At 48.2% G+C, this 27,044-nt stretch overlaps 1 protein-coding gene and 1 pseudogene across 1 annotated transcript in view; both read left to right on the top strand.

Annotated features, from left to right (window-relative positions):
* The first annotated feature begins 403 nt into the window (after positions 1–403).
* LOC102999305 (putative high mobility group protein B1-like 1) lies at positions 404–966 on the top strand (annotated as a pseudogene).
* A 2,046-nt stretch (positions 967–3,012) lies between these two features.
* The window catches only part of PARP1 (poly(ADP-ribose) polymerase 1), a 42,523-nt gene continuing 18,491 nt past the window's right edge, over positions 3,013–27,044 (top strand). The window contains exons 1-10 of the mRNA XM_057555537.1: positions 3,013–3,316; positions 7,759–7,924; positions 15,665–15,780; positions 17,093–17,307; positions 18,913–19,012; positions 20,866–20,982; positions 21,612–21,788; positions 24,135–24,279; positions 25,956–26,096; positions 26,782–27,024. Coding sequence (XP_057411520.1) covers positions 3,197–3,316; positions 7,759–7,924; positions 15,665–15,780; positions 17,093–17,307; positions 18,913–19,012; positions 20,866–20,982; positions 21,612–21,788; positions 24,135–24,279; positions 25,956–26,096; positions 26,782–27,024 — 1,540 coding nt within the window. The 5' untranslated portion in view covers positions 3,013–3,196. The remainder of the gene's footprint in view (positions 3,317–7,758; positions 7,925–15,664; positions 15,781–17,092; positions 17,308–18,912; positions 19,013–20,865; positions 20,983–21,611; positions 21,789–24,134; positions 24,280–25,955; positions 26,097–26,781; positions 27,025–27,044) is intronic.

The raw sequence follows: 27,044 nt of genomic DNA, 5'->3' as shown, positions 1-27,044 counted from the left end.
GATTCAACAGAGGGGTTTGAGCAGGGTAGAAGTCATGACCAAACTTGTTTTTAAAAAAGATAACTTTGGCAATAAATGGACATGTTGAAAGAGGGGTGAGAAGAATAATGCTGCGGGGCGAGGTGGTGAAGACAATGGCAGAGGGAGGGAGAGGAAAGAGTTAGGAGAGGCAGCGGACAAGGCTTAAATGCCCAAGGGATGAGCAAGTCTCCAGACCTGTCGGGTTCATGTTCTTACGTGAAAACGGGGATTAAAAATACCTAGAGACACTGCCAAGGCAAGTGAGAGCAAGGGGCGCCGAGCAGCTCTGTGCCTCCCTGAGGAAAAATAACTAAACACGGGCAGAGGAGGTCCTAAAAAGCCTGAGGCCAAATGGCATCATAGGCACTCTGGGTAAACTTGCTGGGAGGAGCTCAGGAAAAACCATCCAGATGCTTCGGTCAACTTCTCAAGATGTTCTTTAAAGTGCTCGGAAAGGTGGAAAGCTTTGTCTGCCAAAGAGAAAGGAAATTGGAGAAATGTCAAGAGTGGACAAGGCCCCTTATAAAACAGAAATGAAAACTTTTATTCCTCCCAAAATGGAAACCAAAAGAAGTTCAGGGATTTCAACCACCCAAAAAGCCTCCTTTGGCCTCTTTCTCGTCTTCTGAGTACCACCCCCAAACCACAGGAGATCCTGGTCTGTCTATTGGCAATGATGCAAAGAAACTGGGAGAGATGTGAGTGACAGTGCTGAGGATGGCAGGCAGCCTGAAAAGAAGGCTGTTCAGAGGAAGGAAAAGTACCGAAAGGATCTTGCTGCATCCTGAGCCAAAGGAAAGGTGATGTGGCAAAAAAAAAAAAAAAAAAGGAGGCTGTCAAGGCTGATCCAGACAAGAATAAAAAGGTAGAGGAGAAAGAGAAAGAAGGAAAGATGAGGAAGAGGAAGATAAAGACAACAAAGTTGAAGATGATGATGATGAATGAAGTGGTTCTAGGGCAGCATTTTTTTTCTTGTCTATTAAGCATTTAACCTCCCTGGACACAATTCATTTTTTTTTCATTCCTTTTAAATTAAAAAAAAAAAATTGAAATGTAAAGCTGGGTAAGATTTTCTTTTAAACTGCCCCTTTTTGGGGTGGGGGGTTATTGTTAACAAGAATTCCCAAATAATTTTTTATACAACCCTGTCCTGGTGATATTTTCCAAGGCCACTAACCTTACCTGGTATTGTATACGGGTTGTCACCCAGCATGGGAATTCAAAGCAGGTTCTTGTAGGTGCACAGGACAAATTAATTATATAGGGGCACTGTCATTTTTTCAGTTGTCTTTCATGCAGCTTATACGAAATAATTGTTCTGTTACTGAATTCTACTCTGTAATTAGGGGTCGGGGGAGTTGTAACAGTTTTGTAACAGCCTGAATGCTTCTAAGTAAATATAATAGTTTATTAGTTTTTTGAAAAAAGAAAACTATTTTACAGCATTATAATGATAAGCAAACAAAATAATGTTTGGGAAGGCCCATTGTACAACACGAAAATCTATATAAGTGTGAAGGAACCTTATTATTAAGCAGGTGGGAAGTGCCAAATGTGGATTCATTCATTCATTCAACAAAATATTTTGAGTGCTTGGCACTGTTCCAGGCACTGAGACTATTACTACATGCAAAACTGATAAAAACCCCTGCCCTGGTGGAGCTTACATTTTGGTGAAAGAGACAGACAATAAACATATACATGTGTATGAAATATGCTTAGGAGTAATTGCAAAGAAGTTGCAAAGTAAGTGCAAAGAAGAACACAAGCAGGGCAAGAAGTTGAAGATGGCATGCAGACGAAGCATCTTAGCTGGGATCATCACAGTGATCTGTGAGCAGAAGCTGAACGAAGAGAGGGAGTGAGCCCTGCACTCACTGGTAACGACTGTTCCAGGAAACGTAAATGCAGATCTCCGAATCTCCAAGGTGGGAGTGAATTTGTGGCGTTTGAGGAACAGGCAGGAAGCCGGTGTGGCTGGGGCAGCTGGAGCCCTCAGGAGACGGTGGCCATGAAGTCAGGGTAGCAGACAGGGTTCAGATTCAACCACAGGAAGAATTCTGGCTTTTATTCCAAGTGCGATGAGAAGCCTTTGAAAGGTTTTTTGTTTTGTTTTGTTTTTAATTAATTTATTTATTTTTGGCTGTGTTGGGTCTTCGTTTCTGTGCGAGGGCTTTCTCTAGTTGTGGCAAGTGGGGGCCACTCTTCATCGCGGTGCGCGGGCCTCTCATTATCGCGGCCTCTCTTGTTGCGGAGCACAGGCTCCAGACGCGCAGGCTCAGTAATTGCGGCTCACAGGCCCAGTTGCTCCGCGGCATGTGGGATCTTCCCAGACCAGGGCTCGAACCCGTGTCCCCTGCACTGGCAGGCAGACTCTCAACCACTGCGCCACCAGGGAAGCCCCACAGCAGGTCTCTTTACCGCAATTTAAGTAGTGATGAGCTTAATACTGAGTTCTCTCCAACAGTCGTAAAGTGATACGAAAGCACCTGTGGTAACTATTGCTGACAAAGTCAGGTATTGCGAAGACTCCCGGAATCTGTATCCATGCATTAAAATTCATAATGAAGGCGATGCTAGATTTCAGTTAGTATTGGGTCCCAACGGTCTGCGGACTGCAGTTAGAAGGTCCGCCGAGGGCCAGCCCAGGTTGACCTCTCTTTGGCAGATCAACCACATTCCCGAGTCAGCCCAGCGCCTTCGAGACCTGTCCGCCCTCAGGGGAGAGAGGATACACGTATTAAAAAGGGATGAGGGTGGAATTAATTGTGAGAGCATGTAACCCCTCCTGGGGGCAAATGGTTAAAGGGGTGGCGCTTCGTCCTTCAAAGAGCTACAGGCGCTGGATAAGCCCGGCTTCGGTTCGCAGCAGCCAGGGTTGAGCTCCCGAAGCCTCAGGCGCAGCGGAAACGCCGCCCCACTGCCGGCAGGGGGCGCGCGCGCCGGCGGCCCCGCCCCGTAAGCGCGGGCGCCGGGGCGTGCCCGCTGCCAGGCATCAGCAATCTATCCGGAGCGGCGGTTGGCCTACGCGGCGTGCTCGGAGGCGGCGGCGGCTGCGTCTCTAGACGCTCGGGCGCCAGCGGGGAGCGGACCGGCGGGCGAGGCGGCGATAGCAGCAGCGGGTCTCCAGGTAGCGGCGTCGGGCTCCCGGAGCTGCAGCAGCTCGAGGAGGAGGATGGCGGAGTCATCGGACAAGCTCTACCGGGTCGAGTACGCCAAGAGCGGGCGCGCCTCTTGCAAGAAATGCAGCGAGAGCATCCCCAAGGACTCGCTCCGGATGGCCATCATGGTGCAGGTGCGGGCGGAGAGGCCGCTTTGTGCGAGACTGGGGCTTCCGCGCGTCCGGGGAGGGTGGGGGGAGGGCTGGTCGGGAGCTGCAGGCCGGGCCGGCCCCTCCGAGCCCGCGCGGGGCCTGCGGGCGCAGCTGCTTCCTCTCGTCCCGTGTATGGCCCGCCGGGTGGACCCTTCTGGAAGGTTTTGCTGATCTTGCAGCAAAAGCCCGGGAAATACGGTCAGGAGCTGGTGATGCCTTTTACTTTGTAAAAATAAGCAGCCGCTTCTGTCCTCATTTCTGGGTTTGTTTTATTGCCATTCGCCTTGGGAAGAAAACGTACGCGTGGTCTTTTGAAGCTAGTCTGGTTTTGACCTACCTTATTCTTCTGGAAGATTTTTGTCCTACATTGATGGTGGCGACTGGCAAGTGAGGGTTTTCTTTTTTTTTTTAAATCTATTTTTGGCTATCATTTCAACACTCGCTCACTCTCATTTTTTTTTAATTATGCAAAACTATGCAAGTTGGTGTCATTTCAGTACAGTGCATTCACTTTTGGCTTAATTTATGGTTTAACATTTTCCTCAAACTTTCCAAGTTCACAGACACGTCCTCCTGATGCCTTTGCAGCTATCTGGTTTGAGTAAGAGTGGCTCCTGGGGTTCCTCAACTGGGCTTCTTGACAGAGTCGGGATTTCCCTCCGGTGGTCCCTGAGGCTTGCCAGATGGCGGGAGGGGTGTTGGAGTGAGGTAGTGTGTCTGGAGGTTCCTGCCTCCTGTCTGCCTGCCTAATCAGGGTTCCCACCTGCCCTGTCTTCCCCACCCCCAATAGAAAGCTTTTATCCAAGCTTAGTGCTCATGGTCAAGGTAACTTGATTTTCCTTTTCCCTCCGGGCGGTGAGGCAGTATGTGTTTTATGAATGACCGGATGGTACTGCTGGATTTGCAGCAGTTACTGGGTGGAGGGGAGTGGGTACCATAGTGTACTCAGGCTGTCTCATTTCATACTATGGCAGGGACTGAGGTTGTCATCTTGGAATCATCCTCAGCGCCACCTAGCTCAGTACCTGGCACACAATACTTATTCGTTCAGTAAACACTCGCTGAGCAGCTGCTAGGTTCTGGGCACTGTGTTAGGTACTAGGGGCACAAGGAGAGACTCCACCCCTGGGAGCTTCCAGTTTGGTTAAAGGGGTGATGACTGGTAAACATTGCTGTACAGGGGTGGGTGCCACCTGATGGAGCTGTGCCCTAGGCATGATGTGCCCAAGATGGGAGCTCACCACAGAAGTGGCAGGAAGTTGAGGATGGAGAAGTGGGCAAGGCCTACCATTTGAGGCGCTATATCTCCCGCAGAGCATCTTTTCACCCTAATGTTTGGGCCGCCGATCGTATGAAGTTGCCATTATTGCCGGGGCTCTTAACCTGGAGTCTGTGGGATGGCAGATAGAACTCAAGAGGTCCGTGAGTTTCAGTGAGAAAAAATATGCATCCCTATCTTCACTAGACTTAAGTTACAATTCATTACTTCCTACAATTATGAATGTAACCTGCAAAGCAAAGGCGCATTAGCAGTACCTGTGATTTTTGTCATCAGTAGTAGTTACTGTTATTTTCACATCACTTTACAGTTGTTGGGGATTTCTTAAAATAACCATTTACATGCATCACTACAAGATCACAGTAGTTACTAAAGTGGGTACTGTGTCTCGTTATTTAATGCTTTAAAGCTTGTAGATGATTGTATCCCAGTAAATGTTTTAAATGTTTTGATAATTATTTCAGTATAGTTGATTTCCTTTGTGAGCCTATGTATTTTATCATGCATTTTAAAAAGTTAGTCTGAGAAAGGGACATGCATAGCCTTCACCGGACGGCCAAGATGACCCTGTTCTATTGGGAAAGACAGACAGAAAACCTCAGTCCAGCCAGTGTGTGGAGACGAGGACACTGGTGAGGAATGAAGAGGTGGGTTGGCTCTCTCTATCGGAGTCCAGGCGGCAAGAAAGTCTAACATTCTGGATCCTCCCTCTGCGATAGTGAAGGAAATTATTATTAAAATTAAGTGTGGTTTTCTCTGTCATTGGGGGTGGAGTTTTAACTCAGAATGTAACATTGGTCTTGTAGGCTGCGCTGGCGAAGGCCAGAAAGAAAGAAGCCATTCTTCCCCGCCTGCCCGCCCCGCCCCGCCCCGCCCCACTTCCCTTGGATTTAAATACCTTCTTTTACATTTTGTATGGGAGGATTGTTCTCTGAGTATCAAATACCTGATACTTTAGCTGGCATGCCCTGGGGCAGCCTCGAGGGGATGAACTGGGCCTTCCAGCCTTTTGACTTGTTGGTGTTCTTGGGAGGGCCTGCAGCAAATTGCATGGTGACTTTCTTCGTTATAGTGGTCATTCCCTCCTTTTATGGCCCGTTTCTCTGGAAACAGACTGAGAGTGGCTGGGTGAGGACCCCGGTGTGTGGTAGGCGCTCATGTTTGCTGATTGTACAGCCAAGGATTCTGCTGCTTGCTCGAGCCTGGTAGCTGCCGAGTGGAGCCAGTCGTCTTGTGCCCTTGGTCCAGTTCCCTTCCGGCTGTATCATTCTCAGTCCTGAGTTCTAAAGTAAAGCCTTGCCTTGGTTAAGGGGTCTTTCCTCTTTTGGGGGAGGACGGGAGCCCTGACAGTCCCCCACGCCTGTGCTGTGAGTACACCCTTGTGCAGGCCTCCTCTCTGGTGCCTGGCAGTGCGCCAGTGGTTGGGGGCATGGCACCCAGACCGAAGTTTAAGGGGCAAGTGTCAGGCCCCAGCAGAGCCGGGAAGAAATGTCACGGCCATGAGTTCCAGTGGGGGGGCAAAGCCACTGAGCCACGTGCCCCCCTTTGCTCTTAGAGCAGGCTTAGACAGGGGTCCCAGGGCAGGAAGACCCAGGTCGAGGCCACCACAGATGTTGTAGCAAGACGTCCAGACGCTTAACGATGTGTCGGCTGCCTTGGTGAAAGTTTGAGAGCCAGGGCACAAGTCTACTCTCTGAAATGCCGTTTGTTGTCTGGTTGGGGGTGGGGAGGGCTGTCTTAGGTTTGGAGGGAGCGTCTTTTCCACGGCAGGAGTTCCTCCATCCCACCTTTCTTCCCTCTTCCCTCCAGACTTGGGGCACTCCACAGACACTGTTTGAGTGCCTGCCGTGAGCGGGCGTTGCCGGTTGCTAGCAAGACAGGCATCGTGCCTCTCTGGGAGCTTCTAACCCAACGCAGGACACAGACATTGATCAGATAATAACCCAAATGGATCTTGACTCTGGGGGGGCCATGGGAAGGGGTGTTATGGGACCTGAGGAAGTGCCGTTCGCCCCAGGTAGGGCTGGGGCACGTTCTGGGCCCAGCGAACGGCCGGTGCTGCTGTAAACCCAGGCTGCTTGATGCTGAAGAGTCCTTGTGCCCCAGCCTTATTAACCCTACACTTTATTTAATACCGTATATTAAATCCAGGGAGAGGCCGCTCACCTAGTAGGAGAGGGCCAGTTGGGAGATCTTGTCACTGCTTTTTCAGAGTACTTCCCCTGTCCGCACGACTCCATCCTGAAAGTTCTGCATGGTATTTATTTTTAATGCTGTTTTATGCCATCTGCTTGACATTTAGATTTATGTTCTATCAAAGCAGATGTTTGGGGCCTTTTTTGCTCCGGTCAGACCGTTTGTATATTTTTAAGTACCTCTTCCTGCCGAGCAGTGTAGTGGAAAGAGGAAAGAACCAACCGTGGTCACTGTTTCAAGTTGAGGCTGAGTCACTTGCTGCCTGTCTGACCCCCACCCCCATGCAACTGTGAAATAAGGGCGCTGGCTCCCCAGAGGCAACTGCAGGGTGTCCCCTGGTGGCTGGTGAGGGGCAGGAGGGACCTCCCAGCTGCTGGGGGTGAGGTGACCCCCCCCCATCCCTCTTACCCTCGTAGAAGTTCTCCATCGCACGCACATCTGCGTGGCTCGCTGCCGGTGTGACACTTCTCTGACACATTTGCTCGGCCTGGCGCCTGAGCTGGGACTTGTTCCGCATTGTTCTAAGTGCACAGAGCTCTTTGGGCCTGGCGGCCGGGCCTGGAGGTGGGGTCTGTCCGCGTGTAGGCGTGCAGGACGCAGGACTTGCGTCTCCTGTGCCCTCACTGAGCTCTGGGCTGAGCCTGTGACTGAAGCGTGGCCGCGACTTTGGTAACAGTACGCTGAACTCTTAGCCGAAACGCCGGTCAGTCCCGAGGGACGTCCTGGTCCCTGTCCCCAGGACGGGCTCGGCAGCAGGCGCGGCAGCTTTCATAGCTGAGGGGTGGGTGCTGATTGCCCATCCATTTGCAGCTTTTCCCCTGCGACGTCGGGGAGTGGAGAGGAGGCTACCCTTGGTTTACGGGTAAGCAAGCGGGGGCTAGGATGCCAGGTGCTGAGGGCCGGGCCTGAGGCTCACTGCTCTTTTCCTCCTCTGGTTCCGCCCCTCTAGTCACCCATGTTCGATGGGAAGGTCCCACACTGGTACCACTTCTCCTGCTTCTGGAAGGTCGGCCATTCCATACGGCACCCTGACGTCGAGGTGGATGGGTTCTCCGAGCTCCGCTGGGATGACCAGCAGAAGGTCAAGAAGACGGCCGAGGCTGGAGGAGTGACGGGTGCGTGCACACCGGGGAGGTGCGGGGGTCGCCCCAACCCCGGAAGCTTCCTGGGTTGTCGGGGGGAGGGGGAGCTTTTCTGTGGGAGCAAAGGAAAGGTCCTTCAGCTTACCCCTCTGTTATTTCAGCAGCGCTTCAGTGACCCAGTGTTCTGTTTGGTGCAGGATATTATTTCTCCAGATGCTTGAAATGTAGCCTTTAAATTTGTTGCGGTTGTTGTCTTTAATAGACCTTGTTTTTAGAGTAGTTTTAGGTTCACAGCAAAATTAAGCAGAAAGTACGGAGTTCCCATGTACCCACAGAGGCATGACCTCCGCCACCATCAACATCCCCCAGCAGATGGTCCATTTGTTACAGTCACTGACCCTGTACTGATACATCATCACCCAAAGTCCATAGTTTATATTAGTCATCACTCGTGGTGTTGTACGTCTTACATGGGTTTGGGCAAATGTATAATGACATATATCAATCGTTATAACGTCGTACAGAGTATTTCCACTCCCTTATAAAATTCCTCTGTGTTCCACCTGTTAATCCTTCCCTCTCCCAACCACTGACATTTTTCCTATCTGCATAGTTTCATCTTTTCTAGAATGTCACATAGTTAGAATCAAACAGTATGCAACCTTTTCAAATTGGCTTATTTCATTTAGTAATAATGCATTTAAGTTTCCTGCATATCTTTTCACACCTCAATAACTTACTTCTTTTGGGCACTGAATAATATTCCATTGTCTGGAGTTACCACAGTTTATCCATTCACCTATTTAAGGACACCGTGGGTGCTTCCAAGTTTTGGCAATTATGAATAAAACTGCTATAAACATCCATGTGCAGGGTTTTGGGTAGACCTAAGTTTTCAACTCATTTGGGTAAATACAAGGCACACAATTGCTGGACTGTATGGTAAGAGTGTGTTTGTGTTTAGACTGCGAGCTGTCTTCTAAAGTGGCCAAACCATTTACATTACCACCAGCAATGGATGAGAGTTCCTGTTACTCCACGTTCTTACCAGCATTTTTTACCAATGTTTTGGATTTTGGCAATCTAAAATGTTCGTAGTGATATCTCATTTTAATTTGCAGTTCCTTAGTAGTATATGATGTTGAGCATCTTTTCACATGTCTATTTGCCATCTGTATATGTTCTTTGGTAAAGGGTCTGTTCAGATATTTTCCCAATTTTAGTCAGGTTCGTTTTACTGAGTTCCTCATATAGTTTGGACAACAGTCCTTGATCAGATGTGTCTTTTGCAAGTATTTTCTCCCGGTCTGTGGCTTGTCTTTTTTATTCTCTTGGCACTGTCTTTCACAGAGAGACATTTTTGATTTTAATAAAGTCTAGCTTCTCAATTATCTCTTTAATGTACTAGATCTGGTATTGTATCTAAAAAGTCATCACCATACCCAAGGTAATCTAGATTTTCTCCTGTGTTATCTTCTAGGAGTTTTATAGTTTTGTGTTTTATCAATACATTTAAGTCTGTGATCCCTTTTGAGTTTATATTTGCGACAGGTTTAATCTGTTGTCTAGATTAAATTTTTTTTTTTTGCACACGGATGCCCAGTTGTCCCCGCACCACTTGTTGAAAAGGCCGTTCTCCACTGTGTTGCCTTTGCCTCTCAAACATCAGTTGATTGTATCTGTGTGGATGTACTCCTGGGCTGTATTCTGGCATATTTATCAATTTGTGTATTTCACCAGTACCACACTGTCTTGATTTGATTATATAGCTTTATAGCAAGTCTTGCAATCAGGCAGTGTCAGTCCCCTGACTTTGTTCCTCTTCAATATTATATTGGCTATTCTGGGTCCTCTGCCTCTGCATATAGGCCTTGGTCAGTTTGTCAGCATCCGCAAACTTGCTGAGATGCCTTTAAATTTTAAACAGTTTTTTTTTTTTTTTGTCCCCTTTTGAAGGAGATCTCCTGAGACTGCATTCTCATTTCTCTGCCTTGCTGTGAACTGACCCAGTTTAACCTGTTGTTGTGACTCCAGGCTGTTGATGAGAACAAAAAGTTAAATCGTCCCAGATCCTGTAATTCAGAGAGAACGATCATTAATGTTGCGGGTGTCTTATTAGAAAATTATGTTCTATTCAAATATTGATGCGTGTGTGTTTGTGTGTTTTCATTCCTGCAGAAGTGGGATTCTACCTTAAGTATTAACTTTTTTTAATGTTCAGTCACCTTTTCTTGTGATAAAGTATACATAACACAATATTTACCATCTTAACCATTTTTTTTTTATTAAGAATTCTGATATTTATTGATAACCCAGAAGAGGGGTTTTATTGATTTCATGTCTACTAGCTGTTTATGAAAATGTTCTTTTCCCACACACTCATCAACATTAGGCATTATCATTTAAAAAATTCCCTTATACTCTTATTTTTTATTTATTTATTTATTTTTTTTTTGAAAAGAAGCATAGGAATTTATGTGAAAAATGGTAAAATCAAATTTCAGCATATATGATAAAGCAAGTATAGGTAAAATGGATTCATTAATAGTTACAGGTCAATAAGAATTAGTAAAACTCAAGTCAATAGTTGGGTTATGAGTAATCATAAGCAAAGCAACTCAGTCATCTTAATGAGAAAATGTTAAACAACAGTCACCAAGTGGTGCTCATCAATTTACATTTTCTTAACTAATAATTTATTTACATCTTAACCATTTTTAAGTGTACGTTTCAGTGGTATTAAGTGCATTCACGTTGTTAATACAGTCATCACCACCATTCATCTCCAAAACTTTGCCATCTTCCCAAACTAATACTCCATACCCATTAAACAGTAATTCCTCATTTACCTCCCCCCAGTCTCTGACAACCACTCTTATTTCTGTCTCTGTGAATTTGACTACTTCTAATTACTAAGTACCTCATATGGGTGGAATCATACAGTATTTGTCCTTTTGTGTTTGGCTTATACTATATTTGTCCGTTTGTGTCTGACTTATTTCACTCCACATAATGTCTTCAGGGTTCATTCATGTGGTGTGTGTCAGAATTTCCTTCCTTTTTAAGGCTGAATAATATTCTGTTACATGGCCATACCAGATTTTGTTTATCCATTCATTCATTGATGGACACGTGTGTTGTTTCTGCCTTTTGGTGATAGGTGAACATTGGTATACAAATATCTGTTCCAGACCCTGCCTTCTGTCCTCCTGTGTATATACCCAGAAGTGGAATTGCTGGATCGTATGGTTATTCTATATTCAATTTTTTGTGTAAACTGCAGTACTATTTGCCACAGCAGCTGCGGGATTATACATCCCCACCAGTAATACATGGGGTTCTGATTTCTCCACATCCGTATCAACACTTTTATTTCCTGGATTTTGGCGGGTGGGGGCGGGGGGTTGGTTTTTCAGGATTTTTTTTTTTTAAGTAATACTCTTCCTAATGATTTGAAGTGGTATTTCACTGTGATCTTGATTTGTATTTCCCTGTACGTACCTATTGCATTTTACAACTTAATATTTACTCTTCATGTTAAAAGTTACAGATTTCCATCATTATTGTTAAAGGTACGTAGTATTCATTTCTTGAGGTCTTGCTAAATTTTGTGCATCATTCAAGTATTTGACATATATTAATTTCATTGAATCCTTGCCCCAGCCCTTTACCAGTTTTTCCAGTTGAGGAGCTGAGACACCTAGAGGTTAGGTAAGTGGCCCAAGGTTACGCTGGTGGTAAATGCTCGAGCTGAGATTCAAGTTCAGACTCTCTTGCTTTTGAAACTAGACTTTAAGCCATTTGGCTCTATTACACATAGGGCTGCCGCAGATTTCTGGTATATCCTGGGCACCTGTCCATTTTTTTCTTTAATTCCAAGAGGGGGAAATACTGCTGAAAGAGATGAAGTATTTGAAGGCCTTCTGTGTGTGTGCCAACTTGCCTTTCAGAAAGGTTGTATCAGTTCCACTTGTACCAACAATATGAGATGTACCCATTTCTCCACTTCACACCATCCCTAAGTATTCTCATTCCTTTTCATTTTGCTCCTAGTGACATGGAACGTTTTGTCATGTGTTGATCAGTCATTTGTGTTACTTTAATAGTTGTGTGTGTCTTTTCCTCATTTTTCTCTTAGGGTATTTTTCTTTTCCTTAGTGAAGTACAAAAGATACTAATTCTTGGTCTCATGTTTTGCAAATATTTTTCCTGGTTTGACATTTTTCTTTTAGATAGGTTTATTTTCTGTTTCATCGTATTGAAGCTTCATCTTTGACTAAATGTTCTTGTTGTCATATCTGTTTTCTCACTTAAAGTATCTGTTTTTGGTATTTTGAATAAAGTATCTGTTTTTGGTGTTTTGAAATCTTTCATCCGGAATTTTAAAAATAATGTACATACAGTTATATGCACAGACTTTACGTGTACAGTTCAGTGAGTTTTGACAAATGCATACACACATCTAATATTCACCCCATCAAATTTCTGTACCCGCCACCCCCAGCAAGGTCCCTTATGCCCTTCCGAGTCATCCTCCCCCTCAGCAAGGTAACCACTGTTCTGATTTCTATCCCTTTGGATTAATTTTGTGTGATTTAGAGTTTCAGGGAAAAAGGAATAGTATCTTTTTCTCTCGTAAGCTGCTTTCGCTCAGCATAATGTCTGTGAGACTTATCCAGGTTGTCTCATGTGTCATCAGTTCTTTTTTTATTACTGAGGAGTAGTCTTTTAGTATATCACACTTGGTTTATCCATTCTCCTGTTGGTAACTTTTAAGTTGTTGACAGATTATGGCCATTACAAATACAGCTGCTACGAACACTTGTGTACAAGCTCTGTACGTACATGTGCTCTCATTTCTCTTGGGTATATACCTAGGAATGGAGTGGTAGGTCATACGTTAGATGTACGTTCAGCCTTTTAAAGAAAGTGCCAAACAGTTTTCCAAAGCGGTTGTACCATTTTACGTTGCCACCAGCACTGTTTGAGAGTTCCTCCACATCCTCATCAGCACTTGGTATGGTCACTCTTTTTGATATTAGCCATTCCAATAAGTGTGTAGTGATATCATGGTTTTAATTTGCATGTCTTTATTATTGAGTTGTAAGAGTTCTTAGAATATTCTAGGTGTGTGTCCTCTATTAGATATAAATAATGCAAAAACCTTCTCCCAGTCAGAGGTTTGTCTTTTCATTTATTTACTGACTTTTTTTTTATTTAATTTATTTATTTTTGGCTGCTTTGGGTCTTTGTTGCTGCGTGCGGGCTTTCTCTAGTTGCGGCCAGTGGGGGCTACTCTTCATTGCGGTGTGCAGGCTTCTCACTGCAGTGGCTTCTCTTGTTGCGGAGCAGGGGCTCTAGGCGCGCGGTCTTCAGTAGTTGTGGCTCGCAGGCTCAGTAGTTGAGGCTCTCGGGCTCTAGAGCGCAGGCTCAGTAGTTGTGGCGCATGGGCTTAGTTGCTCCACGGCATGTGGGATCTTCGCAGACCAGGGCTCAAACCCGTGTCCCCTGCATTGGCAGGCGGATTCTTAACCACTGCGCCACCAGGGAAGCCCTACTGACATTTTCTGAAGAGCAATAGTTTTTCGTTTTGATGAAGTCCAATTTGTTGTTTTTTTGTGGGTTTTTTTCTCCTTTTTTGGGTAGTACTTGCTGTCTCCTAAGAAATCTTTGCCTACTCTTTAAGGTCATTGAAGGGTATACTCCAGAACTACTAGGAGTTTTGTAGTTTTAGCTTATCTTAAATTATTTAATTTTATTTATCTTAAATTAACTTTTGTGTTAGGTGTGAGGCACACGTTTTTTGTTTTTTTTCCCACGTGGCTGTTAGTTTGTTCCAGCACCATTTGTTGAAAAGACTTTGGCTTCCTTATCAAAATCAGTTGATGATAGGTCTGTATCTGGTCTCTATTTGGTTCCATTGATTTATACTACTCCACTGTCTTAATGATTGTAACCTTAGAGTAAGTCAATGAAGTCTTATAGTGTAATTCCTCTAAATTTGTTTTTTGTTTTTTGTTTTTTTAATTTTATTTATTTATTTTATTTATGGCTGTGTTGGGTCTTCGTTTCTGTGCGAGGGCTTTCTCTAGTTGTGGCAAGCAGGGACCACTCTTCATCGCGGTGCACGGGCCTCTCACTATCGCGGCCTCTCTTGTTGCGGAGCACAGGCTCCAGGCGCACAGGCTCAGTAATTGTGACTCACGGGCCAAGTTGCTCCACGGCATGTGGAATCTTCCCAGACCAGGGTTCGAACTCGTGTCCCCTGCATTGGCAGGCAGATTCTCAACCACTGTGCCACCAGGGAAGCCCCCTAAATTTGTTTTTTTTCAATGGTATTTTGACCTTTCTAGGTCCTTCGTCATCGCCTTACAAATTTTGTGGTAAACTTGTCAATTTCTCCCTCAGAAAAGCTTGCTAGGATTTTGATTGGCATTGCATCAAATCTGTAGATCAAATTGGGGATTATTGACATCTTAGTAAATAGAGTCTTTCGGTCCATAAACATGATACTCAGTTCTTCTTTAATTTCAGCAAAATCTTGTAGATTCAGTGTAGAGAGAGATCTTGTATGTCTTATTGTCTTATTAAATTTATCTAAGTATTCTGTGTATTTTAATGCTGTTTAAATAGTAGTGTGCTTTTCTTTAGTGTGGTTAAAAATTTCTTTTTCCAGTATGTTTATTGCTAATATATAGAAATGTTTTATATTGACCTTGTGCTCTGCAAATTTGCTAAATTCACTTAATAGTGCTAGTAGCTTTTTTGTAGATTCTTAAGACTAATCCCAGTTACAATCATGTCATCTACAAATAGAGATGGCTTTACTTGTTCTTTTCTACACTTACGCGTTTTGTTTCTTTTTCTTGCCTACTGCACGTATTAGAGCCTCTAGTACGGTGTTGTCTGTGGTAAGAGAAGACAGCCTTGCTTTATTCCTGATCTTAGGAGAGAAACATTCAGTCTTGGAGTTTATTTTTATATAAGAAAAGAATCTAGTTTTTGTCCCAAATGGTTGGCCATTTTTCCCCAAGATTCTTTATTGAATGATTCAATCTTTCCCCGCTAATTAGGAATGCCACCTTACCACATATTTAATTTTTGTTTTCTCTTGATTATGGAGGTTTTTTTGGTTTTTTGTTGTTGTTTGTCAGCTCTCTTGTTTTTGTTTTTTTTATTGAAGTATAGTTGATGTACAATAGTATATAAATTACAGGTGTACAATAGAGTGACTCATGTAATATATTACATTTATATTTATAAAATATTGGTTATAGTCCCCGTGTTGTACAATATATCCTTGTAGCTCCACATATTTAATTCTTACATATACTTTTATCTGTTCCTATATCAAGATAGTCCCTTTAACTCAACACTCAACTTTGATAATGAAAGTGTAATGGAAATTAGAAGGCAGTGTTGGAATTTAGTATGGTACAAGGTTTTCATAGTAAGCACTTAAGTTCTTTCCAAAGTGAAGAAGGGGGCTACAGAGGAAATAGAGAGAGGGGGACAGTGAGACCACCACCAGCTAACATTGTGCTGTTTCCAGGAGGCTGTCTGAGAAATTTTTTTATTTTATTGCCAGAAAAGAAGCTCTGTTAACCAACCACAGTGGTTAGAAACAAGTGTAGATGAGATGGACCAGCTGTGGTCACCCAGAACACAAGGTGTCCTGGTAGAGAAATCCCAAGAGGTAGAGGAGGAGGAGACGGGCTCCTTGGAGCTGCGTGGAGGCTGCTGAAATGAGCGTGGCTGTGTTTCATGCTTCAGGCAAAGGCCAAGGTGGAGTTGGCAGCAAGACGGAGAAGACACTGGGCGACTTTGCGGCAGAGTACGCCAAGTCCAACAGAAGCACGTGCAAGGGCTGCATGGAGAAGATCGAAAAGGTGAGAGCTTTGGACTTCACCTGTCTGACTTTCTGGATTTCTTGTGTTGGATGTCATTGGATATCTCAAAAAAAAGAAAAAATAGGGGCTTTAGGTGCTGGCTCAACACTAGTGGTTAAAAAATAAAGTGAAGATCTTAGTAGAGACAGGAGATGACAGTGACTTTTCTTCCAGGCAGGTCTGGCCCTGATTATTCATGGTCCAGTCCATGTACGTCTCTGCATCTGCTTTTAGGAAACCTGGGAGAGTTTGAAAAACATTTACACAAGGGCTCTCTCCTGGGCTCTGCAGTGGCTGGGGGAAAGCTGTGTTTTATGGTAGGATTAAGTTTAAGGAGTGTGTTTGTTCCCTGGTATGAGCCTCCCAGGTTTCTTCCCCTTAATCAGGAACTTCATTAACCACCCTTCCCTACCAACTCTGATCCCTGAAGAATGACAGCTGGTCTGGCAGAATGACGGCTATCTGAGTAGCAGGGACACAGGTGGAGGGGTCGGCCTGTGCCCTTTAGCCTCATTACCCAAGATGCTCTGATCTTAGGTAAACATGCTGGTTGATTAATTCAAGGCATTGATTAAAGGTTTCTACCTCCTTGGTATTATACAGGAAATTGAGGTGAGTCAGTGGGTGTTTAGAAAGGAAAAACGTGAAATTGCTAGATCTTTTCCAGCTACCTTCAACCACAAGAATTTGAGGCAAAAGTTAAGGTTCCAAAGGGAATGCCTGAGGCTGCGTGCTGCTGAGTGTTGCTTGGCCTGAAGTGGAGTAGTGTCAGTGCTCCTTGTTCCAAGGTTTCCAGTCTGGGCTCACAGGCGTGAAACTCACTCAGAATGTCAGGCCTGGGAATTGTAAACCTGGGGAGGATGGCAGGACTTAGATTCTAGCTTATAGATAGTTTATTACTGCATTTTAGGGGGTCTTCATATGTGTAAAGAGACTGAAGAGTCTGGTTGGGGGGATTGCAGAAAGTCCCTGCTAGAATTGCGGCCTGCACTGGCTCCTTCTGAGCCTGCAATATAGCAACCCAGGCGTTGTTCTTAGGTCTGCACCAGGTCAGCACAACGTCCTCAGGGTAATGCTGTTACTTCCTCACTTGCACAGGCAGCTAGGTAGGTGGGTAGCTGGTTGGACTTAACCCCTTCTTAAATGGGGTGCTGAGGCTTGAGGGTAACACAATCCTTGGTGGCATAAAAGAGCCAAAACCTCCCAGCACCCCTCCCATTGCCTTCGGTGTGGACCTGGTCACCCCTGGCCCCCCGATGTTTGACCATCCTTCCTTGTCTGTCTTCGGTAACACATGTGGATTCTCCTACAGGGCCAGGTGCGCCTGTCCAAGAAGATGCTGGACCCCGAGAAGCCCCAGCTAGGCATGATCGACCGCTGGTACCACCCAAACTGCTTTGTTCAGAACAGGGAGGAGCTGGGCTTCCGGCCTGAGTACAGCGCGAGCCAGCTCAAGGGCTTCAGCCTCCTCACCGCAGAGGACAAAGAAGCCCTGAAGAAGCAGCTCCCGGGCATCAAGAGTGAAGGGTGGGTGCAGGGGCCGGCAGGGTGGAGGCTTCACACAGGCCCAGAGTCCATATCGCTCCTGTGTTCCCCTTGCTGCCCGTCAGAAAGCTGGGGGGCAGCACAGCTCCGCCCCTTCCCCAGCTGAGGCGGCGGGGGACAGAGCGGGAAGGACTGGGGAGCCTGCGGTGTGGTTTCCTGCCGCTCCTGGTGGCCTGTTCCCTGTCCCGCATCTGACCTCCGTGGTCAGGCAGAGAGCACATCCCACTTCCCCCTGCTCCGTCTGAGCGTTCCCCTAAGCGGGAGTCCGCCACCACCTTTCCTCTGACCCCTGCATGACCCACTTTCACGTCCCCCTCATGTCCTCGTGTGTGGATGTGTCCCTGTGTGTCTGGGTCTCTCTTGAGAACGGCGCTGGGAGAATCTTGACTATTTTTAAATAGGGGGGTGGTGGGCAGTCGATAAGTTATCTGGTTGAGAGTTCAGAATGGTATGGGTTTCATACGGTGCTAACATTTAGGTCTATGTTGATCCTGTGGACACTTCCTTCCTGTGTTCCCTCTGCTGGTCCCTCGGCCGCAGTCTAGTTGCTTGGTGATGAGCCCACTGAGGGGGGCGTGGCAGGGCTGTGGTGTACACTGTGCTCCTTGGACAGTGTAGGGTCGGGGTGACCCCACCTCCCCATCATCAAGCGGCCTTCGCGCAGTATTTCAGTTCAAAACGCACAAGTTTATTGCACCGCACACGTGGCTCTGGAATGTGAAAGAAAACTGGAAAGTCGGACCCACAGATTTAAAAAGCCTCAGGGTGCTTTGACATGGGGTGTAGGTGTAGGAGTGAACAAGCTCACATTTATGCTGTAACAACCAGAATTGGTTGAGCACTTTTGGTGTGCCGGGCACTATGCTAAGCCTTTTACAGAGGATATTTCATTTAACCATCACCATGATCCTACAGAGTAGATGGTATTCTTTTCCCTGTTTTTACGGATGAGGAAAAATGCAAGGGTTTGATCTCAGGCCTGTGTGATGGCTGAAAGTGAGTATTAACCACCGTGGCTGACCTGCCCTGTTTCTAGGGCCTACTGATGACCCTCAGTGCCCTCTCTTAGGTCAGGAGTGATGCTGCTGAACTTGGTCGGCAGCGTTTGCTGACCCGGCTGAGGCGGACTGGTTGGCAGCGCCTAGACCACCGCTTCTTGTTGGGCTTTAAATGGCAGCACAGCCTCCCCGGTCTGAGAACAGCCTCTTGGCCTCAGGAGCAGCCCTGTGTCTTAGATTGAAAGCCTCAGCGCCTGGCACTGGTGCTTTGTCTTTCTGCAGTCCCTGCCCTCAGCTATGGTCTTACCTCTGGCATAGTCCCTGCCAGAACCTTCCAGGCCATCTCATCTGTGCTGCGCCGGGTTGTTCCAAGGCCCTGGAGGGACCGCTGGCCCCTCCTGGCAGCTGTGCTTCCTGAAATGGATGATGTCAGCCACAGACACTGCCTGAGCAGAGGGCCAGCTCCTCCGTGGGCAGGGCCTGGCTGAGCCGCAGGAGAATGGCCCTAGGATGCTGTGTCGCCAGAGCTGTTGGCTTTCAGGGCTTTAATGGCTCTGGTTCTTTCCCTTACATCCTTCGTCTCTTTCAGAAAGAGAAAAGGCGACGAGGTGGATGGAATGGAGGAAGTGGCCAAGAAGAAATCTAGAAAAGAAAAAGACAAGGAGAGTAAGCTTGAAAAGGCCCTCAAGGTGAGTCCCGAGCTGGGCGTCTCCTCTCGCCATTCAGTCTCAACTCTCTTCCTCATTCTGGGAAGAAAGTTCAGGGAGGTGCGTGTGTCCTGCTTTAATGAGAGCCTTAAAAATTCCCAACTTGATATCTGTTGTTAAATAGCCTGGCTTTTCCCCCAGGTTTTCTTCCCTCCTCCCAAAGCAACAGTTCTTATGCGAAAGCACCCACAGTGGGCTCTAGGCGCCAGAGCAGCAGTAGGCGGGCTCGGCAGGAGCTGAGCTGTCGCTTCCCGCTCGGCGGCCTGACGCTGGGGTGGGCACGTCATGCTTCAGCCACACTGTGCGTCACCGTGCCTCCCGGGCCTGTAGCACGTTGGAAACTGCGTATTGAATTCAAGGATGCCACAGGTTCTTGGCACAGACAATGGCTGGAAGAGATGAAGTTCCATGTTTTTTAATGAAAATCTCTTGTTAAAAAAAATAATAATAAAAGGCATGTATTAAGAGGAGCAAACTGCCCGTTAGATCAGCGGTCATAGACCAGAGAAATTTGTCACTGTGTTGGTTACGTGTGTGTCGAAACGAAGTAAAAATTGTTAACCAGAGAAAGGTGAGTGTTCGGGAAACTCGGGGAGAGCAGTCGGTCTCTTCTTGGGAACGTGATTTCCATGAGCCCTCCGCTGCGCTCTTGCGTGAGTATCCCGTTCTTGCCGGTGGTGTAAAACATTAGAAGCGTGTTCTGGCGTGGTTCCAGCTGCTTGATAAGAATCACAGGTTCGGTGTGGTTGTCCTTCACTTAAAAATGTGTCGGTTTGGTGCCAACCCCAGCTGCCGTGGAGCTGGGGTGCTCTTTTGCATTTGCCCTTCATGCCCATCTTCCCCGTCTCCAGAGTTGTCAGAGGTAAAAAGAAGGTCAGAAGCTGGGAACGCTGCCCGTGGTCCCCACCCTGGTGCACCCATTTGTGCTGGCCTCCCATCCTTGGTCGCGCAGATGAGATAGTTCTGCTTCTCTGATCTAACCTTATACCCTTAGACTTTTGCCTCGTGCTCCCTCATCTCCATCACCAGTGGCCCAGCACGTGGCGCTGCAGGCAAGGATGTTATTGAGAGGCCCTTACAGAGGCTGGGAGAGGGCGCGTGTGTGTGATGACAGTTGTTGTCAAGCGAGTTAAACTCCTCCTCGCTCGGTGCAGAGAGGGCCGGCATTTTCATGTTTTGCAGAGGTGGTGGGGTCTGAGACTGAGTCGTGAGTAACTCGCCCACCACCCTCAGACAGGAGGAAGCTCTTCCCTGCCCTGCCTCTGATGTCGGGAGGCTACTGCCTTGCTGGCCAAGGTGGTCGTGAGAGTGCGTGCGATGGCGTGAGAAGTGTCCCACGCAGAGTAGGCGTTGCATGAATATTACCACCGAGGTTTAAAGTTCGTCTTCAGAGGAGCTTAAGTCTGTTCCTCCGCGATTCTGAGGATTGAGGAGGTGGGAGGTGTTTGGGGATTGCCCCTGCTGCTCGCTTTCAGGTTGTCGAGGAGCCGCCCCTTCCTCCCTTGGGGGCCAGGTGCTGGGGCAGATGAACCTGGTGCTTCGGGCGCGTTCCTGTGTGTCCTGGGATTTGTCTCTGGGGGGCTGGTTCCGGGGACCCGGGCGCCTGGGCCGTGGCCTCCCCACCTGCCTCGGCCCTCCCCGAGCACCCGCGCCCCAGGCCGACGCCGCGGCCGCGAGCTGGGAGCACAGTCCTGGGGATGCGGCAGCCCCGGGGCAGCTCAGCTGAGCGCGGGGCTGTGACTAGAGGCAGAAGCGAGCCAGGGTGGAGTCTTCCTCCAGTTGGGTTTCTTCCTTTGAGAAGGGCTGGTCTCTCAGCTGCTGGCTCTCGTGCACAGGCCCAGAACAACCTGATCTGGAACATCAAGGACGAGCTAAAGAAAGCGTGTTCGACGAATGACCTGAAAGAGCTGCTCATCTTCAACAAGCAACAAGTGCCCTCCGGGGAGTCGGCGGTGAGCTGCCTTTGTGTTACGGGCACCGGGAGCCGAGCGGCCAGGCCGTGCGCGGTGACTGTCCCGGTGGAGTGTGGGAGCCCCTCCGGGTGAACACCTGCTGGTATTAATTGGGAGTGAAATTCCGTAGTCATGTTGCATGGTCATCGCCATCGAGGTCGCCGTTTGCGGGGGCAGGAAGGGGCAGGCGCTCAAGGACCGAGGTGGGCTGCACATCTGCCTCGTGTGTTCATGCCACAGACTTTGGCCCGAGGAGCCCTCTCTGCTGCCTTCGTCTCACAGACTCCCCGAGGGCTGCGAGGGCTGTCTCCCCTGCAGGCCCTGCCCTGCCTTCCCTCTGGCCCAGAAACAGTGGATGTTCTGGGTTCTCCCTTTATTTCTAAGTCACCGAGGGGAAGGGGAGCTGCAGGAACCCCTCAGGCATGGAAATAAGGTCTCATAAAGCACAAAAATGCAAGCTCCAACTGTAAACCACCTTCTCCAGGGAATGTTAGGAACCTCAGGGCAGTCCCTCCCTTCTTTTTTAGCGAGTGGAGTCCATGCAGATTCTTCATCCCACATTGGTAAATGTCCTCTCCTGTAGCTGCTCCTTTCCTCCTTGACTTGCTTCTCTTCTTCACTGGCTTCAGATCTTGGACCGAGTGGCCGACGGCATGGTGTTCGGTGCCCTCCTTCCCTGCGAGGAATGCTCAGGCCAGCTGGTCTTCAAGAGCGATGCCTATTACTGTACCGGGGATGTCACTGCCTGGACCAAGTGTATGGTCAAGACACAGACGCCCAACCGGAAAGAGTGGGTGACCCCAAAGGTAAGTGGGGGTGTGGATCCTGGGATATATTTGCAGAAAAACCTGGTCCCGTCTTCTGGGCTTGTCCACACGCCACGTCACCACGACTGCAGAGCAGAGTTTCTCAGACCTCTTTACATCGAGGCCATCGTCATAATCAGATTATAGAATTATGTCCTTGGTTCTGTACATTTACAAACTACACAGATGTAGTACCAAAGCACTTCCAACTGGAGCACAGGTTTGTCCAACTGGTGTAAAATCTTCTTGCTTGCAAAGACTGTGAATTACTTTTATTTCTGTTCATCAAGTGCCTACCCTCTGCCAGGCACTGTTCTGGGCACAAGGGACATGGTGGTGAACAAATGGTAATTCCTGCCTTTATGATGGGAGAGTGTTTCTCAGAGCAAGACATTTCCTTGCCTTGGAGCTAGATGGGGAGTTGGGTCCAGAGTTCATGTCTCCTGTTGATCTCTCTCTCTCTCTTGAATTCTCAGAATGTAAAAAACCTCAGTTGGGGGACCTTGTTAGGAGCCGCGCTGTTGGGGGAGCCAGCAGTGTCTTGGGGGGCTTGCCGCTGGAAGGACTCCCCCGTGCCCTCAGACTCGGTGCGAGCTGGCGCCCCACCACCTGGGGCTGTCGTGGGCTCCCTGGGCTTGGGATTTGATGTCCGTCAAGTTCCCTCATCGCCCGTGCCTTCTTCCCGGGTGGTTGAGCATTTGGACCAGTGGCACATAGTAAGCGCTCCATAATTGTTGCTTATGGGTCCTGGTGGCACTACCACCTCAGCATCCAGAGCTGAACTCCACTTTCCCGCTTGCCCCTTCCACTCATTCTTTCCTTGCCTTCTCTGTTCACTACCATAATTACTGTATATGTATCTCTATACTTCTGCTTGCTCGGTTGCTCTACAACAAGTCTGACCTTGTCCTTTCCCCACCCTTAAAACCTTAGAGTGATTCCCTATTTCTTCTAGAAACATTTTCCCAGTTTTTCTGAGAATGCCATTGTTACAGGCCCGTTTGTGCTATTTGTATCCCTTTTAATATCTTAGGTTAGGAAAAAGTAAGATCGTGATATGAACTATTTAGTATTTTATATGTCAGTTGCACTGCATCTATGTGTATTTTTAAAGGGTTATTTTAAAACGGTACCTACAGGTGCAAGACATTTTGTCAGGTGGACAGTGCTTGCTGCCCATGCAATTTCATGGATTTACAGACCATGGGTAGGGACTGTGCTGCCCCCAGGGGCTTGGATCACAGAATCACGGTCATCTCCTTAGCTTGAACTCCCCTCCCCCAAAGCCCTCCATGATCTGGCTCCAGCTACCTTCTGCAACCCCTCTTTCTGCCACCTTTTTTCTCCTCACATACCACTCACACCACCCCTACACATACTCACACTCTCTCCCTCCCTCCCTCCCTCCCTCTCCCTGCCCCTGACTTGGCAGGTCACTGCCTCCGAGGAGCCCTCCCAGCATTCCCAGTATTGCATCGCTTCAGCACGCCTCTGGTTTAGAAGCTAGCTCCTATGTAGAAGTTGCCTTCGTATATCTGACTATCGGTCAAGACTGAGCTTCTTTCTCAAAGGCAGAAACTTTTTCTAAACTCACTGTGATGTGTGGCACTGTGTTAGATGCCCAGCATACGTTTTATCCAGCAGGCAGTCGTTGACCATGGATCTAGCAGGGAGGGGCTGTTTCTTGATGGGAAGAAGGCTTAGGAGGGTAGGGACCTGGTCCCTGAGCCTGGTGTATGTGATGTTTATTGAGTGACCACTTAGAGCACAGCCCATTGTGAATCACCTGGAATGCAGGTGGACCGTGCTGGCGGCAGAGTTAATATTGAACACTGACTGTTGATGGGCTCCCTGCATTCACGGTCCTTTCTTCTAGGAAGGGAAGGGAATTGCCCTGATTTCCTTTCGGGTCATAATCTCTCTCTCAGGCTCTGAGGAGTCTGGGGGGGCTTTTGGTCATGGAATGGACATACGACCCCAGGAAGAGGCCTCTTCATTCTTGAGGGGAACAACTCCAGAATGAGGCCTGGGGGTTGTAATCAGGTTCCAGCAGTGGTTCCCTGACCAGATTATCAACTGGGTTTTTTTGTTTGTTTTGTTTTTGTTTTTTTAAGGAAAATATTTTTTCTCTTCAAACATCACAATACCAGCTGTATTATAAATGTAGAAGTACTGCAAATAAGCACCATATCAACAGTAATACTGTGTTTCATACTAAAAGCCTCAAATTTTCCTATTTTGTGTTATTCTTTATCGTAAGAAGAAAAACATTCTTAAGTTCTTTTCTCTATCGGGTGGTTATTTCAAGGGAGAGCTGGTTTCTTAACTAAAACTTACACTCCTTAGGAATTCCGAGAAATCGCTTACCTCAAGAAATTGAAGATCAGAAAGCAGGACCGTATATTCCCCCCAGAGACCAGCGCCCCGCTGGCGGCAGCACCCCTGCCCTCTGCAGCCTCAGCGCCCGCCACTGTGAACTCCGCTCCCCCAGGTGCAGCTCCGGGCCAGCCTCGGGCCGGGGGTGGGGGGGGGGCGGGGGGCGGGCACTGGGGCCCTGAGCTTAGGGTGGAGAGGGTGTCTGTCTGGGTTCTTTGCTGGCTGATCCTGGGGGGAAGTTCTGCCCTTGTTCTCCCCATCCCACCCCCAGCAGGAGGAGGTAGGTTGGGGAGGGGGCTTCTGAGAACGGCCAGGGAGACAGTTACCTGCGAGGGGCGTTCAGACCCTCCTGGCTGACTGCGCTACGCTACAGAGCAGCATTCCAGGGCTCAGCTTCGTGCTTCCGGGCAGCCCTGCTCTCACCAGTCATCCTGAGCCTGATGTGATGCTGGGTCTCTGTCGACTGCAGAGACCTGCCGTACGTGTTGTGATCAGTGTCAGCGAGAAATACTCCACACCAACAAAGACAGTGAGATGAGTTTGTGTTTTTGTGGCAGAAGATACTGCTGTCTTTGTTTACTCAGGGACATGTGGCGTAGTCTAATGGTTACGGCCACCGTGTGCTGGCTGGAGGATGAGGATTCTTCCGTGAACGTGAGCCCAGCAGTGACCTCCCTCCATCCTCTGGGGAGGGGACGTGTGGGCGGTCATCCCGAGTTCACCCTGCTGCTTGCAGCCTGGGTCCAAGAGCAAGTGTGGTGGGCCAGGCGGGGTCGATGCCCGGGCCCTGCCCTGAGGGTCCCTTCTGCTTTCCCCACACTTGCAGTTCACAGCTAAGTGATTCCGTTCCCTGCGGAGACCTCGGCCAACTTTCAGTTAAACCCTACGGGTATCCCTAGTTGTTCTCCCTCACAGGGACAGCTTAAAGGACTCCTCCCCACAGCATCTCTTGTGGAAATGTGTAACCAGCTCTGTATGTTCCCGTTTGCAACAAACAGAAGGCACACCCCTGACCCAGGTCTTTCTGGCCGTGGTCAGTGCTAAATACCTAAAATGCCAGGGTTCTTGGTGCCTGAATCAGTTCTCTCAGCTCAGTGTGGTCAAGCTGACCAAAGCTTTCAGTGACTGCCCTGGACAAGGCTACTTTTTTATTTTATTTTATTTTATTTTTATTTTTTTTTGGCCACGCCTCACGGCATGCAGGGTCTTAGCTCTCCAACCAGGGATCGAACCCATGCCCCCTGCAGTGGAAGCGCGGAGCCCTAACCACTGGACTGCCAGGGAATTCCCCAAGGCTAGTTTTTTTAATGGGGTTGATTAATAAGCATCCTGTGAGAACTGTAGTTTGCTTTTAGGCATGGGGTGGGAACAGAATGACAGAAGGAATTGGGAGTTCACACGACCCCGGCGTCCCACCCTCTGGCCAGCCTCCTGGTCCTTCCTCGTCTGTCTGTGGAGCAGACCCAGGGCGCCCCTGGCCGCCTCTGCTCGAGGCCTGCTGTGGAGAAGTGTCAGTGCAGGGCTTCTCCCTGGCCGGTCCTTTCGGTGCTGAGGACTGGGTACAGGTTGCTGTCCTGTCCTCTGCTTTCCTGCTACTCTTACTCTTTTCTTCTGTTTACGTGGACTTCTCCTCAAGGAGATCCCTTTCTTCCTGATCAAAGAGGGTGCTGAGGCCATTTGGGGGCCTTGCAGCCGGTCTGGCTTTTCCCTGGGAGCTGCCACCTGGTCTCCTGCTCCCACCCTCCACCCCGGGCAGCAGCCCTGCCTAGTGATCCTTTTCTCCCATCCCAGACAAGCCGTTATCCAACATGAAGATCCTGACTCTTGGGAAACTGTCCCAGAACAAGGACGAAGTGAAGGCCGCAATCGAGAAACTCGGGGGGAAGTTGACAGGGACCGCCAACAAGGCCTCCCTGTGCATCAGTACCAAAAGTGAGTTCAATCTGCCTGTGAACCAGAGGGATCCCTGTCTCTTGTGGTTGTGTTGAGAATTAAATGAGGTGAAGTGCCGAGCGCAGTGTCTGACACACAGAGGGACCCCAAAAATGTGTCTCTTATCATCGCTGGCATTGTTCAGGTTCTCTGTAAAGGGATGTGGGCACTTGTACTTGGCATTGCTGCTCCGTGTTGTGGTCTATATTCACGTATCTAAAACTCCCAAGTAAAGACTGTAGCCTACTCTTCTCACCTTGTTCACAAGATGTTGGTAGGTTTGCCTCCAGACAAAAAGTTTGCAGCTTAAGCAGGTTTGGAAAATGCAGAGTTAAACAAAGGCGAACAGGTTTCTTTGCAGGCTTAATATGCCGACGACCATTGTAAGTCTCCAAGGCCAGAAAACAGTGCACCGCTCTTCCCATGTGAATCTGACTTCGTTTCTCTGTGTAATACCTGTTAACATCTCGTTCTGTAGAAGGGTTTGGAGAAAGCAGCTCTCACTCATCACACCTTAGAAAAAGGGGGATGTTGCTGGTGAGAGACGATTGTCGAAATAAACCAAGGCCCCAAGCACTAGATCTTGAAGGAGAGGAGAGCTGTGGGTAACGAGGGTTGGGAAGTACCCAGCAAGTAATAACTGTGTAGTGATTTGAGATTTCAAAGTTCTTTTCCCTCCCAACAGAGGAGGTAGACAAGATGAATAAAAAGATGGAGGAAGTAAAAGAAGCTAACGTCCGCGTCGTGTCTGAGGATTTCCTCCAGGACATCTCCGCCTCGACCAAGAGCCTTCAGGAGTTGCTCTCAACCCACCTCTTGTCCCCCTGGGGGGCCGAGGTGAAGGCGGAGCCTGTTGAAGCCGTGGCCCCAAAAGGGAAGTCGGGGGCTGTGCTCTCCAAGAAGAGCAAGGGCCCCGTCAAGGAGGAAGGTGAGGCCCCGAGCTGCCCC

The sequence above is a fragment of the Balaenoptera acutorostrata genome, chromosome 1, assembly GCF_949987535.1.
Source record: "Balaenoptera acutorostrata chromosome 1, mBalAcu1.1, whole genome shotgun sequence".
Lineage (NCBI taxonomy): Eukaryota > Metazoa > Chordata > Mammalia > Artiodactyla > Balaenopteridae > Balaenoptera > Balaenoptera acutorostrata.
Note: the sequence above shows the minus strand (reverse complement) of the source record. Positions and strands in the feature narration are given on the sequence as shown.